Source organism: Rana temporaria, chromosome 7, assembly GCF_905171775.1.
Source record: "Rana temporaria chromosome 7, aRanTem1.1, whole genome shotgun sequence".
NCBI classification, from domain to species: Eukaryota; Metazoa; Chordata; class Amphibia; order Anura; family Ranidae; genus Rana; species Rana temporaria.
The window spans coordinates 150,446,945-150,464,629 of NC_053495.1; the positions used below are offsets into that span (position 1 = coordinate 150,446,945).

At 42.1% G+C, this 17,685-nt stretch overlaps 1 protein-coding gene across 1 annotated transcript; it reads left to right on the top strand.

The window, feature by feature from the left end:
* Positions 1-283: 283 nt before the first annotated feature.
* On the top strand, positions 284-17,013 carry MYOC (myocilin). The gene is made up of 4 exons (XM_040360132.1): positions 284-963; positions 10,635-10,709; positions 12,536-12,664; positions 15,881-17,013. The coding sequence occupies exons 1-4, from the start codon at positions 429-431 to the stop codon at positions 16,666-16,668; spliced, it is 1,527 nt and encodes a 508-aa protein (XP_040216066.1). The 5' UTR covers positions 284-428; the 3' UTR covers positions 16,669-17,013.
* Positions 17,014-17,685: the final 672 nt, after the last annotated feature.

Here is a 17,685-nt window from a genome sequence, read left to right on the forward strand (position 1 = left end):
ACAATAACAATTAAAATACTTAGCAAGCTGCATGATTTAGTAAGTTAAATCCTGTTGCTGGTCTGTCAGTGATGGTATAACAGGCTGGATATGTTTACATGTTGATTTAGCCTTCTTGAAAGCAACGACTACTAAGCAGCAAGAGGCTGCAATATGAGCTGGCTCCAGGCAGTGTCACTCCACAGCTGACACGCAAGTCTGGAAGATTCTTGTCATTTTATCTATCCCCCTCTTCTAGGCCCGCCTCCACCCCATCCCTCATCCATGCTAAGTGTATAAAGGAGATGCTGAGGTGAGCAGTCCCATACAGAGAAACTTATTTGGGTTTGGTGACTAACTTTAGTTTATAGTAGTCTGCCTTAACTGGGTATTAGGAATAGATTGTCTTGTTGGACATATTAAGCATCAACATATCCCAGTGCAGAAATATGGGGTTTTTCACCCTTAATATTTTGGTGCCACTGGTATTTTGCCTGGCACAAGGAAGTCCTCAACTCAGAAGAGCCAATGACCGCCAAGGACAATGTACATATACTTTCACAGTGCCCAGTCCTTCAGAAGGAAGCTGTACTGAACCTGGAGAAGCAATGACATCTATTAGGGAGCTTCAACTTGAAAATGCAGCCCGTACCCAAGAGACAGCTGGCTTACAAACCAGGGTCAGCTTGTTGGAGAATATGGTAAATAAATTCTTAGGAGGGAAAGACCTACAACAAGCCACTTCTTCACCTCAATCATGGTCAGATAATCAGAAGGAGATGGAGACATTAAGAATGCAAAAGGATGAATGGGAAGGACAGAGGGTGAGTCTTGAGATGGCCTACTCTGACCTCTTGAAGGAAAAGACATCTTTGGAAGAAGACAAACAAAGACTAACAGAGAGACTAGAGAGAGTACAAGGACAATGTCCACCTGTTACTGAGGTATCAAGGAACAGGGACCAGCGGGTTTCACCAAGACAAGGTAAGTCTAGAATAATGACACACTAGGGCAGTGATGGTGAACCTTGGCACCCCAGATGTTTTGGAACTACACTTCCCATGATGCTCATGCACTCTTCAGTGTGGTTGAGCATCATGGGAAATGCAGTTCCAAAACATCTGGGGTGTTAAGTTTCGGCATCACTGCACTAGGGGTATGATTTACTAAAACTAGAGAGTGCAAAATCTGGTGCAGCTCTGCATGGAAACCTATTGGCTTATAACTTCAGCTTGTTCAATTAAGCTTTGACAATAAAACCTGGAAGCTGATTGGTTTTTATGCAAAGCTGCACCAGATTTTGCACTCTCCAGTTTTGTTAAATCAACCCCTATACTTCTCTAATTTGAACTGATTATGGAATTGTAAAAAACTTGGAAAAGTTAGCCAAAGAAGGTAACATAAGCAGGCGACTAGTTTTCAAAATTATATATAAGAAAATACATTTGGAGCTGCAAAAAAGGTGGTCTGTAAGGATTCTATTAGTTATCTTTACTTTATATTTCTACACTTTACCTTGTTTCTTATCCTCTGCATATTTAACCCTAAACATGGAAGGCATATTACTACCACCAGAAATGTAGTGGCAAATTTTTATCCTGACCACAACTTGCTAACACCAATGCACAAAAGTAATATGGTACCTTAATGTAAGGGACCGATGTCAAAGCCTGTTAATGCACCACATTGGCAGCTTGACCGTATAAGTGAGAGTACTAATGACAAGTATGCTATTAACAAAATTAACCAGATTAGTGGAGAGCAGCCATTCTTTAACCGGTTTACTGTTTTAAAGTAGAAGTTCACCCAAAACCTAACTAACTCTAAGGCCTCGTACACACGAGGGGACAGTCCGCTGAAAACGGTCCGCCGGACCGTTTTCAGCGGACATGTCCCCTCTGAGATTTCTGTCTGATGGTTGTACACACCATCAGACACAAATCCCCGCGTACACGATACGCGGGGATGTGGCCGCGCCGTGACGATGACGCAGCGACGTGCGCGGCCCTGTAAGTTCAAAGCTTTCACGCATGCGTCGAATCACTTTGACGCATGCGAGGGATGGCGGCCGATCGGACATGTACGGTGAGTCTGTACAGACGACCAAACATGTCCGACGGACAGGCTTCCAGTGGACATGTTTCTTAGCATGCTAAGAAACATTTGTCCGCTGCAAAACGGTCGGCTGGACAAATGTCCGCTGGAAACCTGTCTGGTCGGCCGTACACACAACCGAACATGTCTGCTGAAACTGGTCCGCGGACCAGTTTCAGCAGACATGTTCGGTCGTGTGTACAAGGCCTAAGGCTCCTTTGACACGGGTACCTCTGTTTGATGGACTCTGCTTGCTCAGCAGGGGATCGCTCCGATGATCCCCACTGAGCAGACGGATGACAGGTCCTGTTCGCTCACTGTGGAGAGTGGAGATGGACCCAGTCCCGCTCTCCTCTATGGGGAAATCAGATGAAAACAGACCACCTGCCCTTTTTCATCCGATCATATCCGATTCGCCAGACAAAAAAGGACCACCATTCGTCTGGATTTTGCAGACATGATCAGATAGAAGCAGATGTCATCGGACATTTCCAAACAGATATCATATTATATAAAAAAAGGGGTGAATTTGGTTTGGCTGTAATGAATTTGTGTGTGTTATTTAACATGGCTCTTGATTGTATCTATCTGTCATCACTTATATACTGTTCCAAATACAATGATATTTCCTTTTTTTTATATCACAAACAGTACATTCGTCTTGACTGATTACACTGAAAGTATACCTTTTAGAGATATGCTTCGCTTCTGCAAACATTTTTTTATGATTAGCAATTGTTTAGCATATAATACATCTAAAATACAAGCCACATTTACAGTAATAGTACAAAAATTAGTAAAGTGTGGAAGAATAATAGAAATTAAAAAATCACAAATTGAATACAATTACGGTCAGTACGAGTGAGAAATGTTTTGGTTTCAGTGAACGGGTTAATGTACTGTATGTACTGTACCTCTGGAAGTCACTACATTCACAAGTGTTTTAGATTTGTGCCTGCATTTTCTGGCTCCAGCTCCTATGCAAATACACAACCATTTGCTCTAGTTACTCAGCTCTTTATTTTCCCAAGTGTTTGAAAATCAAAACGTATCCATACATGCAAGTTATAGAACTGTTAGATAGAGTATTTTCTGCGTTTTTCCATAAGAATGACAAAACACATGGGTATGCAATTCAACCTGTTTTTAGTTGCTTCAGTTGCAACATTCAAAAAGACATACCTGCTTAAAGTGACACTGTCACAAGAGAAATAGGGGGCTGCCATTGCAAGCCTCCTGGTGAAAATGCTTGATGGCTGTCTATGTCTGAATTCCCTATGTGTCAGAACTAGCATTCTCAGGGGAGAGTTCAGAAACCTTCATTAATCTCTCATGACAGCATCCCTTTGATTAGATGTCAAATGTACGCTTTAGCTTTAGGTACTGTGGTCTGTGCTGGTATACACCAACGGGATAAGCCTGTGAATCGCTTCACTTCAAAATTACTCAGAAAAAAAATTGAAAAAGCAGAACCATAGCATAATTCCATTTATTAAAAATTAAGAAATAAAAAACAGCAAGCCAAATGGCCTCTTACTTTAAAAAGTGCTTTGCCTCAGCACTGAAGGGAAACTGCATATAATGCCAGCCAGGTAGGTTAAGAAACAGCCGTCCCGCTCGTGCTGTGTTTGATTGGCGTGCGTTCCACCGCCTGGAGATGCAGAAACCTGAAGCTGGAAGTGGCCAGAAGTGAGAACGTGACCAGGATGCGCCTCAACGTACGCTTCGTCGTAATGACGTCGTCAGGAAGCGTCCCGGTCACTGAATGGGTCATGTTTTTATTTACCCAAGTCCAATATGATTGGCCGAAGCTAGAAAGCTCATTTATAATGAATAGTAATGCCATCTAGTGGATTCTATGAATTCTACTACCGTGAGTGAACGGGTGCAGCTGTTCACAACCCACCAGCTAGGCAACAACAAATATTAAACAGATGACAATAGATTATAAAGATGGGTTATCTGGGAAATTACATAGAGAGATTTAAATAACTAGACAAGTATGTTTTAAACCTCTCTAGACCTATAATTAAAAAACAGAACAAATAATTTAAGACACTACTTGACATGATTAATAAAAAAACCTATTTAAATCAACGTCTATATTTAGACCAGCAGGTTGTAAAGTGTCTAAATTATATAGCCATTTAGTTTCGTTTTGTGATACTGCATTTAAAAAAAAAAAAAATCACTTTATCTATCCCATAGAAGGTTGCTAAAGTAGGATCATTGTCATGAAATAGCCTGAAGTGATTTGATAGGAAATGCTTTGGGAAGCAATTTTTCATGTTAGCTAAATGTTCGTTAATTCTAATACGTAATTTACGTGTAGTTCTTCCTACATATTGTTTTGGGCACGGCATTCTCCCTCCTGATTGGCTGAGACATAGCAGCAGCACCAATAACACCTGCAGTTGTCAATCAAAGTCAGTTAGACAATCAGGAGAGAGAGGGGGTGGGGCCGAACAGCAGCTCTGTGTCTGAATGGACACGGGGAGCTGCAGCTTGGCTCGGGTGCCCCCATAACAAGCTGTTTGGTATGAGGGGCACTCGACAGGAGGGAGGGGCAAGGAGCAGCGAAGGAGGGCCCCGAGAAAAGGCTGCTCTGTGCAAAACAACTGCACATAGGAGGTAAATATAACATGTTTGTTTTTTTATTTTTGTTTTTTAAACAAGATTTTACATTCACTTCAAGAATATCTTTTATTCTTAAATGGCATCCCCTAATGTAGGAAGCGATTAAAATGAAACGCGTTGACCTCTTGGAACATATAGCAAAGATGTATTATTTTTGTCTTATTACATGCCGAATATTGTCCAATTAGAGCGCATGTTCATGATTTTATGAATGTTTTTTAATATTTTTTTGCAATAAATATTGTTATTTTATACAACAAAGGATGTGGCCGTTCCTCTCTGGTACCAGTAACATAAGAAGATGTATTTTTTGGTAATCCCTTAATGTATGACATTTGATATTTAAATTAGTCAGGCTGTTTTCTGAATACTTTTACCACAGCATAAGAAAACTAAAAGAAAACAACAGTTTCTGCATATATTGAAATTAGGGGGATGCAAGTCCTAGTGTCATTTATGTGACAGTAGCCTACTCTTCACTGCCCTTTTTTTTTCTCAGTAAGGCTGATTGACCACAAAGTTATGCCTGAAAGATCATGACCTGCTTCCTAGTCCTTTTTAAGTGACAACATATTCATTAGGTTGCAAGGATTCGTAACATGAGACAGGACATACGTAAAAGGACCCTGGTATCTGGTGTCCGCAAAGTATTTATGGTCTGATAATGAACATATGAATTCCACAGATTTAAAGGGCTTCATAAGTTCACACAAGGCTCATTTAGCTTCTTGTCAGACCACACGGCTATAAATGAAACTGTATAAAAACAGTGACCTGGCTGAAATATAATCCATTAAAAACATGCCATATATCCCCAACATAATTGCATACACATAGGCCCAGATTCAGAAAGAGTTTACGTCGGCGTATCTATTGATATGCCGCGTAAATTCTAGGATGCGCCGGCGTATCTTCTTTCTGTATTCAGAAAGTAAGATACGCGGAAATTTGGCTAAGATACGACTGACGTAAGTCTCTTACGACGTCGTATCTTAGTTGCATATTTACGCTGGCCGCTAGGTGGCGCTTCCGGAGATTTACGCATAGAATATGTAAATTAGGTAGATACGCCGATTCAGAAACGTACGTCCGCCCGGCGCATTTTTTTACATCGTTTACGTAAGGCTTTTTCCGGCGTAAAGTTATCCCTGCTATATGAGGCGTAGCCAATGTTAAGTATGGACGTCGGGCCAGCGTTGACTTTTGCGTTGTTTACGTCGTTTGCGTAAGTCGTTCGCGAATAGGGCTTTGCGTAAGTTACGTTCACGTTGAAAGCATTGACTATTTACGGCGTAATTAGGAGAATGCGCACTGGGATACGTCTTTGGATATCATCATTACAGGAGTGAAATCCAACCATTTTCATGTCTGTGGAACATGATTGAATGGTAGACATGTGCACACTGAAATATTTTGTTTAGGAATTTAGTTTTCGTCCGAAAAATAAATTTATTTAGTTACTCTCGAAATTCGTTTTTATTTATTTAGTTTTTCGTAAAAAAAATGCATTAGTCCGAAAATCCAAATTAATTAAGGTCGAATCTGTCATTGAAGGCTTATGGTGTCTGTCGAATGTTCTAAGAAGATTCAACGGAATCTAAAAAAAAAAAAAAAGGAAGATTCGACAGAATCTTAAAAAAAAAAAAAAAAAAGAAGATTCGACGGAGCAACGAAGCTGTACGATGCCGCAATCGTACATTTCCGGTCGAATGTTTGGTCTACAAACTATAGAAGAATTCTAATGTTGTATGACTAATAATAATTATATTTATTAATTATTATTACTAGTCAACCAACATTAGAATTCTTCTATAGCCTATGGGCAGAGCATTTCCGATAAATGTCCGCTTGCTGCGATATTTTTAGCTACTTCGTCGAATCTTCATGTCTCTCTATGTCGAATCTTTTCTCTCTATGTCAAATCTTTTCTCTCTATGTCGACTCTTCTTCATGTCTCTATAATGTCAAATCTTTTCTCTTTATGTAGAATAATATTGGACTAATAGAGTTAAGGTTAGGCACATTCGACCAAAACGAAAACGAAAATAAAGCATTTGTTTATGTCGGATCTTTCGGTTTTCGTTTTCTGTGCTTTCGTTGTCATTTGTTATAACGATAACGAAAATACCAGAAATTCAGACGGAAATGCATTCGGACGAAAACGAATGCACATGTCTATTGAGTGGTTGAATAGAACTTCAGTTTTTGGTCAGTATGGCCTACCTATGTTCTAGTCTGGTGACTTGCAGTAGGCCATCACTCCTGTCCGCTCCTAATATGCAGTTAGGACATAGGAAGACGTTCTGTTTTGGGAAGCCTATCACTTAATATCAAAGGAAAAGTGAAAATTTTCCAGGAAAAGCAAGGTCAAGAGACCTCAGTTTGGCCATACTGCTAGGATGTGAAACCTTTGGATGCTCATTCCCAGCATTGCAGGAGTAAACGCCAAGGGTTTTCACATCTTAGCAACAAGGCTGGATGTTGGGATTGCTAACTGGGAGTTTTATGCCCAGGTTTGCAGGTGGCCAAAATGGCCTACAGGTATGAGAATGAAAACCCTAAACATTTTACAAAGCTGCTTGGCTTTGCGGGGCACTTTTTTTGGACTGTTGTTTTGTCTTTCATTTATGGACTAAAGTTGGAAAGGACACTTAATTATTACTTTTTTATTTCTCTTTTTTACTTAAGGATGCATATATAAATATTTTCTTATATATTTTACTTGTTATAGAGAAATTAGCACCACCTATGTTTTCTATATTTTTTCACTTAGGCCCTTTTCACACTGGGGCAGGACGTGCGGTGGCGTTATAGCGCCTGAATTGCTATGGTATTCGGCCTCTAGTGGTGCAGTATTAACCCCCGCTAATGGCCGAAAAAGGGTTAATACCGCCCGCAATGCACCTCTGCAGAGGCGCATTGACGGCAGTATTACCACGGTTTCCCATTGTTTTCAATGGGAAGGAGCGGTGAAGGAGTGGTAAACACACCGCTCCTCTTACCGCTCCAAAGATGCTGCTTGCAGGAGATTTTTCTTTCTCCTGCCAGCGCATCGCCTCAGTGTGAAACCACTACAAATTTCCTAAACATCATACCCTCCACACTCCTCTTCTTTACATACTGCCCACATTTATAAACATTCATAAACTCCTCTATTGTACATAGTGCTGGCTGTCATACCCTCCACACTAGTCTAGTGTGCATACTGCCCACTATTATACCCTCCACACTCCTCTTCTGTGCATACTGCCCACTATCATACCCTCCACACTCCTCTCCTGTAGATACTGCCCCATTATACCCTCCACGCTCCTCTCCTGTACATACTGCCCACTATTATACAATCCACACTTCTCTCCTGTACATACTGTAACCCAACCTTACCCTCCACACTCCTCTCCTGTACATACTGTAACCCAACCTTACCCTTCACACTCTACATACTGCCAACTATCTTTCTCTCCAAATCCCTCTCCTGTACATACCACCCCCCATCATACTCTCCACACTCCTCTCCTGTACACTGCACACTTTCATACCCTCCACACTCCTCTCCGGTACATACCACCCTCTGTCATACCCTCCACACTCATCTGCTGTGCATACTGCCCACTGCCATACCCTCCACACTCCTCTCCTGTACTTATTGCCCACTGTGACCCTCTGTTATGACTCTGCAATACTTAAGTTTCTAGACTATAAGTTTGGATCTCAAAACGGAGGCTACTCAGCTCAAAACCACCGGTTCACTCTCAAAGTAATATAAAGAGTTTGGGGTTAGGTCATCACAACCTCCAGAGAACAAAACATATATTATAGATAGCTTATTAACTCATAAGCTAATTGTCTACTGCAGCATATAAACAGTCTCTGTAATCAACACAAGCTGGTGTTGGTAATGATTCAAGTTAGTATATTGATGTAATAAGGCAGTTAGTATGGAGATGAATACAGTCCTGTATAGATTCAGCATTAACTATAAGCAATACAACTTGTCATAGATAATACTTGCGGTTTAGGAGGTTTTCTGTAGTTGATTCTGTGACAGGAATCTGCTGGTACTGGTGATCCAGTGATAATTGGAGCAGAACGTGGCAGCTGGTCCTGTAAGGGATCTGTATCAGGCAGAAGGATACTGGCTCAATGAGTGTCCACTAAGCAAGGTTTTCCTGGGAGCCGAATGAGGGACAGAGTCCAGAGAGGTGAGGTCCAGGGAGCAGGGTCCAGAGTGCAGAGGTCCAGAGTGCAGAGGTCCGGAGTGCAGAGGTGCAGCGGTGCAGGGGTCCAGCGTGGGCACAGGTCCTGCAGTGAGGGTACCAGGTTCCAGGTGGCGGCAGGGTCCAACCAGAATAACCGAACACCCTGCCGCCGATCCTGGGGGGTTTAAATAGCCCGGGTGCCGAGCGCCGAGCGTGACACGCTGGGACGCGCTTCCGCGCTCCAGCGTGGAACGCAGACGTCCGCGCACCGGAAGTGACGCGGACGTCTTACAGAATGGAGCGCAGCTGTTAGAAACAGGGACAGCTGCGCTCGTTCTGCATGGAGTAACGCAGATGGCGTTACACCCTCCACATTCCTCTCCATCGCCTGCACATACTTCCCAGTTTTATACCGTCCATACTCCTCTCCTACGCCTCTTACCCACAAAAACAGTTCTTTAAAATTATACTGAATATCCTTAATGTTACCAGCTGTAGAATGGGCACACTTTTGTTAGTTCAACTAAAGGAAATCTTCTCAGTCCTCATATTTGTTCTGCCTATTATTAGTACTTATTTAATTTTGTGATTACTACTGTGATGTATAGAGGAACATAGGGGATCTCCGCTACTCTAAATATAACACTTGTAAAAAAATATTTTTGAAATGTTGGCAACTATGCACTTAGGCACTGCCCAAGGGCCACTGGGTCAGTAGGAGGCCCCATGAGAGGCTCCTGGGATCCTGTGATAATAAAGTGGTAGTAAACTTCGCTAACATTACTACTTTTTTAGAGGCCCTGAGGTAGGTTATGCCATAGTATACAAATATGCACAGCATATTAGCACATTAGGGTACACTTAAATTATCAGATTGAGCCCTCCAGTGCTGCGCTGTAATCAGTCCGGCAGGTCCCGGGCGCTTCCATCTTCACCCGGTCTTCCTTCTGGGCTCTGTGCCTTCGGTCACTTGCCTTGGCTGGGCTGCGTTGATGTCATTCCCATACATGCTCATGCGCATCCTCTCTTTCTCATCCCCCCTTTCTTTCTCATCCTCCCTCCCTTACCCCTCACCCCTCTTTCATCCTCTCTCTCTTTATCATCCTCCCTCTCTCTCTTTAATTTAATTTGTTATAACAAAAAATCGTTTTTATATTTATTTATTATTCATAAAAGGTCCACCAAAATCCTCAGCACCAGGCCCATGATGTTCTTAATCTGGCCCTGGCAATGTGCATGAGAAAAAGTGACACATGTATTTGACATTGATATAGACATCTAATGTGAAACACTGGTGAAGCATTCATTGTGTACGTTAGTGCTGCCTATTGATTGTTATTAGTCTGGCAAACCAGTGAAAATGAGCCTAGTGCTCCACCTGAAGGTTGCAAAAAAAATTAAATTGTATTAATAATAATCCTATTTCACATCTATGTGCAAAAAAATGTTAACAAAGTAATCTTTTACCTCTGAACGCAACACAGTAGAAAACATTATAAATGTATTTTAAAGCAAGGCAGATACAAACAACAGGCCAATGTGGTTGGCAGGCTACCAACGTGGTTAAATATTACCAGTCTTTACAGATTTAGGTATGAAGATTTTTTTTTTAATCAAACTATATTTTACAATCCCAACTGTTTCACTTTTCAAAACTGTACATAAACATTTCTTTAGTCCTTTCATAAGAGCAAATTCTATTTAGTTATGCTCTGATTTTTTCAGGACCGTCACCTGCTGAAATCCATGGAACTGGAGGTAGAACATCCCCTGTAGCAGCAAGAGATGGAACTGCAGACTGTAAGTTAACTGTATGTTTTGTGGAGGGGTCACACATGCTTTTTCAGTAATAGACATGGCTTCACTCTTTCTTTACTTGGCTTCAATAATCTTTGTATAGTGGGGTCATGTTTATCAGGTCACAGAGATACTTATATGTCAAAAAGAAATTATGTTTATACATTGTTGCTTTAGTTATAGCTACAAATCACTGTACAATAGGACTTTAGGAAGACTACAGTCAGCAGAAAAAATTGTAAATCTATCAGAATTGTCTTTCATTTATACTGTTTATTTTAGGTTTGACCATTTTACGATAAGTTTCATATTTGTAAATATTTACTACAATTTCAAACTTTTAAAAAATATTTTTTTTCTGATAGCATCATAATTTCCATTATACCCTAGACCATCCTTTTTCAACCAGTGTGCCCAGACACCAGTGGCGTTGCTAAGGGGTGACTTCTGGGGATATAGCCTCAAATCTGGGGCCCATAGTCCCAAGTCTCTTACCGGGTACATCAGGGCAGGATTAACATAGGTGCTATTGGTGCTGCAGCTCCAGGCATCTACCTTATTTTAAGCCAGCTGCCCAAAAAAGGCAGCCCACCATATCACAGTCGTGTCCACTTGTGGACTCGATCCTCCCCGAGCCACCTTGTGCCTATATCCAGCCATACCATGTGTGCAGGGGGGAGATCTTCCACCTGGTGTGCGCAAGCCTTGTACTAGGCACTGATGCCACACCGCTCCCCACTGATTCCAGTGTGCAATCTTCATTCCTTTGTGAGCCTCACACATACACATAGCAGAGTGGTGACCAGCCAGGTACAAGGGGAACCTCTGAAAGAGAGCCCTCTGTAGGGGAGGCTCTCTGAGGACCCTGATGTAAGGGGAGGGCTCTCTGAGGACCCTGATGTAAGGGGGGCTCTCGTGGGACCCTGATGTAAGGGGGGGCTCTCTGGGGACCCTGATGTAAAAGGGATCCGCACTCAAATATGTAACAATATTTTATACTGTGTGTATATATATATATATATATATATACACACACACACACACACCAGGGCGGATCAGAGGGGGGCAACGGGGAAATTACCCCCCACAAAAAATATTCCTGACTCCTGAGTCTCTTTCTCACAATTCAGAATCAGTAGCGGCGCCAAGCCTGCCCAAGAGTATGACTTTCTTTACTTCGCTGCTATGGGCTCTAGTCCCAGATCTTTTGTAGACCTAGCAATGTCCCTGACCGGCACCCTTGGGTACATTCAGGTTTCTTCTGAGGTGCCTTGGCAAAAAGCCTAAAAATTGCCCAAAAATTGTATACAAGCCAGCAGGTGGATAAATATCTGCTATCACACCACAACCTAAGCACACCTCAAAGTTGATAATTTCTTCCACATCACTTCCCCATTTAGCGCTTCCAACTAAAATAGCAACATGGGTATGTATCAAGCATTCCTGAAGCCTTTCCAACATTCATAAAAACAATGAAAACACGTCATAAAGACACCATAATCGGTATAGGCGCATTAAAGAGCATTGCTTTGTTCTTCATAATTAACATACATGTAAACAAGCCCTAAACCCAACAGGTCATGTTTTCATGATACACCTCAGTGTATACAACTTCACTAATTACTGAGCCAGCAACAGAAATTTAAGTCACCTTTGCAATGTAAAGAACATCCTAAAAACATGACCTGTTGGAGGGTTATTAGGAGGGATTTTGAAACACTGCCCTAAAAATTTGAATGTACTTAGTTAGTGTGGCTAGAGTATTAAAGGACTGATATTGGTGATAAGAAATTAAGACTGCTTATATGTTATGGATTTTTACTTTATAGTGTCTCGATGGGGTGCAGATGGTATGGGCTACCAGGAGCTGAAATCAGAGCTCACAGCACTTCCAGCTTCAAGAATGATCCCCGAAAACCGTTCAGCTGTTGAGAGTTTGCAGAATATTAAAATGGGTGGTAAGAATTTTATATTTTCTGGACTTGCCCATATTTCTTTAAGCACAAAATTTTGAAACCTTTATGTCATTAGAAAATACTATTTTAAACTAAATGAGGTAACCCAGTATACACGATCGGTTCGTCTGATGAAAACGGACCGTTTTCTTTGGACGAACCGATCGTGTGTGGGCCCTATCGTTTTTTTTCCCATTGGTGAAAAAAAAATAGAACCTGTTTTAAATTTTTCTTATGGTTAAAAAACCGATAGAAAAAAACGATCGTCTGTGGGGAAATCCATCGGTCAAAAATCCACGCATGCTCAGAATCAAGTCGACGCATGCTCGGAAGCATTGAACTTAATTTTTCTCAGCACGTCGTTGTGTTTTACGTCACCGCGTTGGACACGATCGGATTTTTAACCGATGGTGTGTAGGCACGACTGATGAAAGTCAGCTTCATCGGATATCTGATGAAAAAATCCATCGGTTCGTTTTCATCAGACGAACTGATCGTGTGTACAGGGAATAACACTGAAAGCACAAAGGTGCCGTGATTGTTTTTTTTTTTTTCACAAGAAAAATGTTTATTCAAATTTTTACAATACAAGCGATGCATAAACACAGTTAGTCACAGAGAAAGCATTACTCAGAATTTCACCAGTTAGATGTGTTGCTGGTATGAACAGAAGAGAGGCGGTGACAGGCTAGCATACACCAATACAATGAGATACCAATTTGGGAACAAGAAATCATAGCAAGGTTACTTAAAGGAGGTTCCGGGGGGGGGGAGGGAAGCAGGAGGAGTGTATAACAGGGGGGAGGAGAAGGGGGCGGACCTCATCCAAGCAGTCAAACACACCTTGAACATACAGCGTATAGCTTCCAGGAAATCATAACAGAGGGCCATTTCCATCATTGTCACCAGTAAACTCTGTGCCCCAGGCATCTATCCACCCCGACCATATCTTATCAAATTTAGTAGGACAGTTTCGATTAGCAAAGGTGATCTTGTACAGTGGCAGCACCGAGTTCAATACCGAGCACCATGAGGACACCGTGGGAGGTGCAGCACTCTTCCAGTGGAGGAATATCTCCCTACTGGCATAAAAAGTAGCATACCCGAGGAATGATTTTGTGTATTTACCCCGCACCCCAGGGCCGAAGACATTCAGCAGCATTGATTTAGGGCTAGCTCCCAGGTCCAGAGCGGTAATTTGGTCAAGGGCGCCAGCCACTCCCGACCAATAATCTCCAAGGCGGGGGCAGGTCCAGACCATGCGAAAGAAGGAGGCAGCCCCTAGATTACATCTGGGGCAGGCCACCGGGATGTTGGGATTCATAATTGTCAACCGTTTCGGGGTGAAGTAGGCCCTGTGGAGGAATTTGACCTGCATAAAATCGGTCTCTAGCCGAAATCATAGTTGTAACGAAGGAAGTGCCGTGATTCTTTTACATGAGTTACTTTTAGAGGAATTGTATTCTGGGATAAAGTATATGTGAACCCTAACCTTGTAAAACAACCCACTCAGTTTAATCCCTTCATGCCTTAGTGTTAAACAAATCTTAATGCACAAGTACAATTTTGCAACTTTGACATGTGTTAGTAAAACTGTACATAACTACTTTGTGCATCCACATTTTCAGGACAAATTGGGCTTTCATTTGGTGATAAATGGTAATGAATATCTCCTGTTTTATTTTTTATTATCAAAGGAAAACTGGCCCAAAATAGTAAAAAAAAAACATTTTGTTTAAATGTAGTTGTATATTTCTTGCTACTTCACCAAAAAACAACCAAAAATACGTTTTTCTGCTCCTGACGATCGCAGCGATACCACATAGGTGTGTGTTAGTTGTTTGTACCCGTAGTACAGCCCAGAAACAATAGTGCGCATTTTGCTCTTTTTATCCAACCTAAAACACACTAACTGACACTAATACTGATTAAAAAAAAAAAATGCTGTCCACAAAAATAATGGGCCAGATTCACATACAAATGCGTTACACTGCGGCGGCGTAACGTATCCCATTTACTTTACACCGCCGCAAGTTTACAGCGTAAGTGCTTGATTTACAAAGCACTTACCTGTAAACTTGCGGCGGCGTAGCGTAAATACGCCCGGCGCAAGCCCGCCTAATTCAAATGGGGCGGGGACCATTTAAATTAGGCACGTTCCCGCACCGAACGTACTGCGCATGCTCCGTCCCTAAAATTTCCCAACGTGCATTGCGCTAAATGATGTTGCAAGGACGTCATTGTTTTCGATGTTAACGTAAATGGCGTCCAGCGCCATTCACGGACAACTTACGCAAACGACGTGGAATTTAAAAATTTGACGCGGGAACGACGGACATACTTAACATTGGTTAGACCACCTAGAGGGCATGCTTAGTTTTACGCGACGTATCTCTACGGAAACAACGTAAATTTAGAGCGACGGGCAAAGCGGACGTTCGTGAATCGGCTAACTAGTCATTTGCATATTCTACACCGACCGCAATGGAATTCGCCACCTAGCGGCCGGCCTAGAATTGCAGCCCAAGATCCGACGGTGTAAGTAGCTTACACCTGTCGGATCTTAGGGCTATCTATGCGTAACCTGATTCTATGAATCAGGCGCATAGATACGACAATCGTATCTCAGAGATACGACGGCGTATCTCTTTTGTGAATCTGGCCCAATGACCCTGGCCTTGTCCTTTGACCCTGACCTTGAACCAAACACTAACCCTGGCACTGATCTAGGTATTTTTTTATTTATTATGATTTTTAAAAAAAATACACACGCTTTTTTTTTCCCTGGAGCTTGGAGAGGTGGGAGTTGAGAAATTAGAAGTACATTGATCTTCCAAGTGAAGGGCTTTGCAGGGAGGCATATCAACACAAGTCTGACCATTGGAGGACAGGCAGGCTGTTCTTCCAGCAAAGCCAGAAAATAGACCTTTGGTTGTGCTCCCATTCATGGCATGGTCAGTTTAAAATAAGAAAGCAGGGGGACTCACAGGAACACCAGGTATTTCACACAAAGGAAGAGATACAAAGAGAACAGGATACTTTTTAATACAAGTACATCGTACAACATACCCTTATCAGGAATATGACATTTTGAGGTAACATTATTTAATTGGGATTTTCAGCACTAACAAAAACCCATAATTTTTTTTGTAACAATATTGATGTTTACTATAAAGTCTCAATGTTTCTTCTCATTGTGTCAATGTCTTCTACTTTCAGGAAGCTGTGGTGAAATTACCTGGGTTGGAGAGCCCACTACTTACCGAAAGGCTGACAACATTGCTGGAAAATATGGAGTCTGGATGAGAGACCCAGAACCAGTTTCTCCATTTAATGAAGAAACCATTTGGCGAATCAATACAGTGGGAGCAGATATACGCCAAGTGTTTGAGTATGAAAACCTTGACCAGTTAGTAAAAGGTTATCCAACCAAGGTCTATGTAGTACCTCGCTCCATGGAAAGCAATGGTGCAGTAATCTACAAAAGTTCCCTCTATTATGTACGACGAAAATCTAGAATAATAGTCAAGTATGATTTCAAGACAGAGACCGTTGCAATTCAGAAGGAGCTTTCAGATGCCGGATATCATGGACAGCACCCTTACTCTTGGGGAGGCTATACAGATATTGATCTGGCTGTAGATGAATTGGGGATGTGGGCTATCTATAGCACAGATAAAACTAAAGGATCTATAGTTATATCACAATTAAATCCCAAAACATTAGAGGTGAATCAGAGCTGGGAAACCACAATTCGCAAACACTCAGTGGCTAATGCATTTATGGCCTGTGGTACCCTGTACACAGTTGGAAGTTATTCTTCTACCAACACCACAATCAATTTTGCTTATGACACTCATACTGGTGTTCAAAAGCAAATCAGTGTCCCATTTAAGAATCAGTATGGCTATGGCAGTATGGTGGACTACAACCCCAGAGAAAAGAAAATTTATGGATGGGACAATTATAACATGGTCTCCTATGATGTGAGGTTGTCTAAAATGTGAGAAAATATGGAAGCAGAAAAGCACAAATGGACAGGGCAGGGCGGGATGGCTGCCTAACGGCATGGGGTACACTAAAAGGGAGGGTTACGCTTTGCCAAACTTAGAAAGCCAAGAAATAGAGGAACTACCTCTTCTGCACTGACTCCCCATATTATCCATGCTTTAGCCACTGGAAACAATGTTCCCCTATGCGGTGAGATAACTCTGACAAACAAGGATGCACAGGGGACAAAAGATGCTTTGCGTAGTTTTGTGGCTTTCAGAGCTCCTAGTAGTATGTAACCATGTACGATATAAAGAATGTCTGACTTTTAAAATTCCACTGATCAAAAAGACCAACAGATACTGTAAGTCAAAGCTAGGGAAGAGATATGATAACTCTCAAAGGGGCAGATCCACGTAGATCGGCGCTTCTCTCCGCCGGGCGTAGCGTATCTAAGATACACTACGCCGCCGTAACTTTTTTTTTTCGAATCCTCAAAGAATTTGCGCTGTAAGTTTCAGCGGCGTAGTGTATCTTTGGCGGCGTAAGGGCGCGGAATTCAAATGGATGTGATGGGGGCATGTTTTATGTAAATACATCGTGACCCGACGTAAACAACGTTTTTTTTTAACGGCGCATGCGCCGTCCGTGGGGGTATCCCAGTGCGCATGCTCGAAATTAAACCGGAACAAGCCAATGCTTACGACGGTGACGTCATTTTACGCAAATCCCTATTCGCGAACGACTTACGCAAACGACGTAAAAAATTAAAAATCGGACGCGGGAAGGACGGCCATACTTAACATTGAGTATGCCTCATAATAACAGGGGTAACTATATGCCGGAAAAAGCCGAACGCAAATGACATAAAAAAATGCGCCGGCCGGACGTACGTTCGTGGATCGCCGTAACTAGCTAATTTGCATACTCGACGCGGAATTCGACGGAAACGCCACCTAGCGGCCGGCGGAAAAATGCACCTAAGATCCGACGGGCGTACTAAGACGTACGCCTGTCGGATCGATCCCAGATGC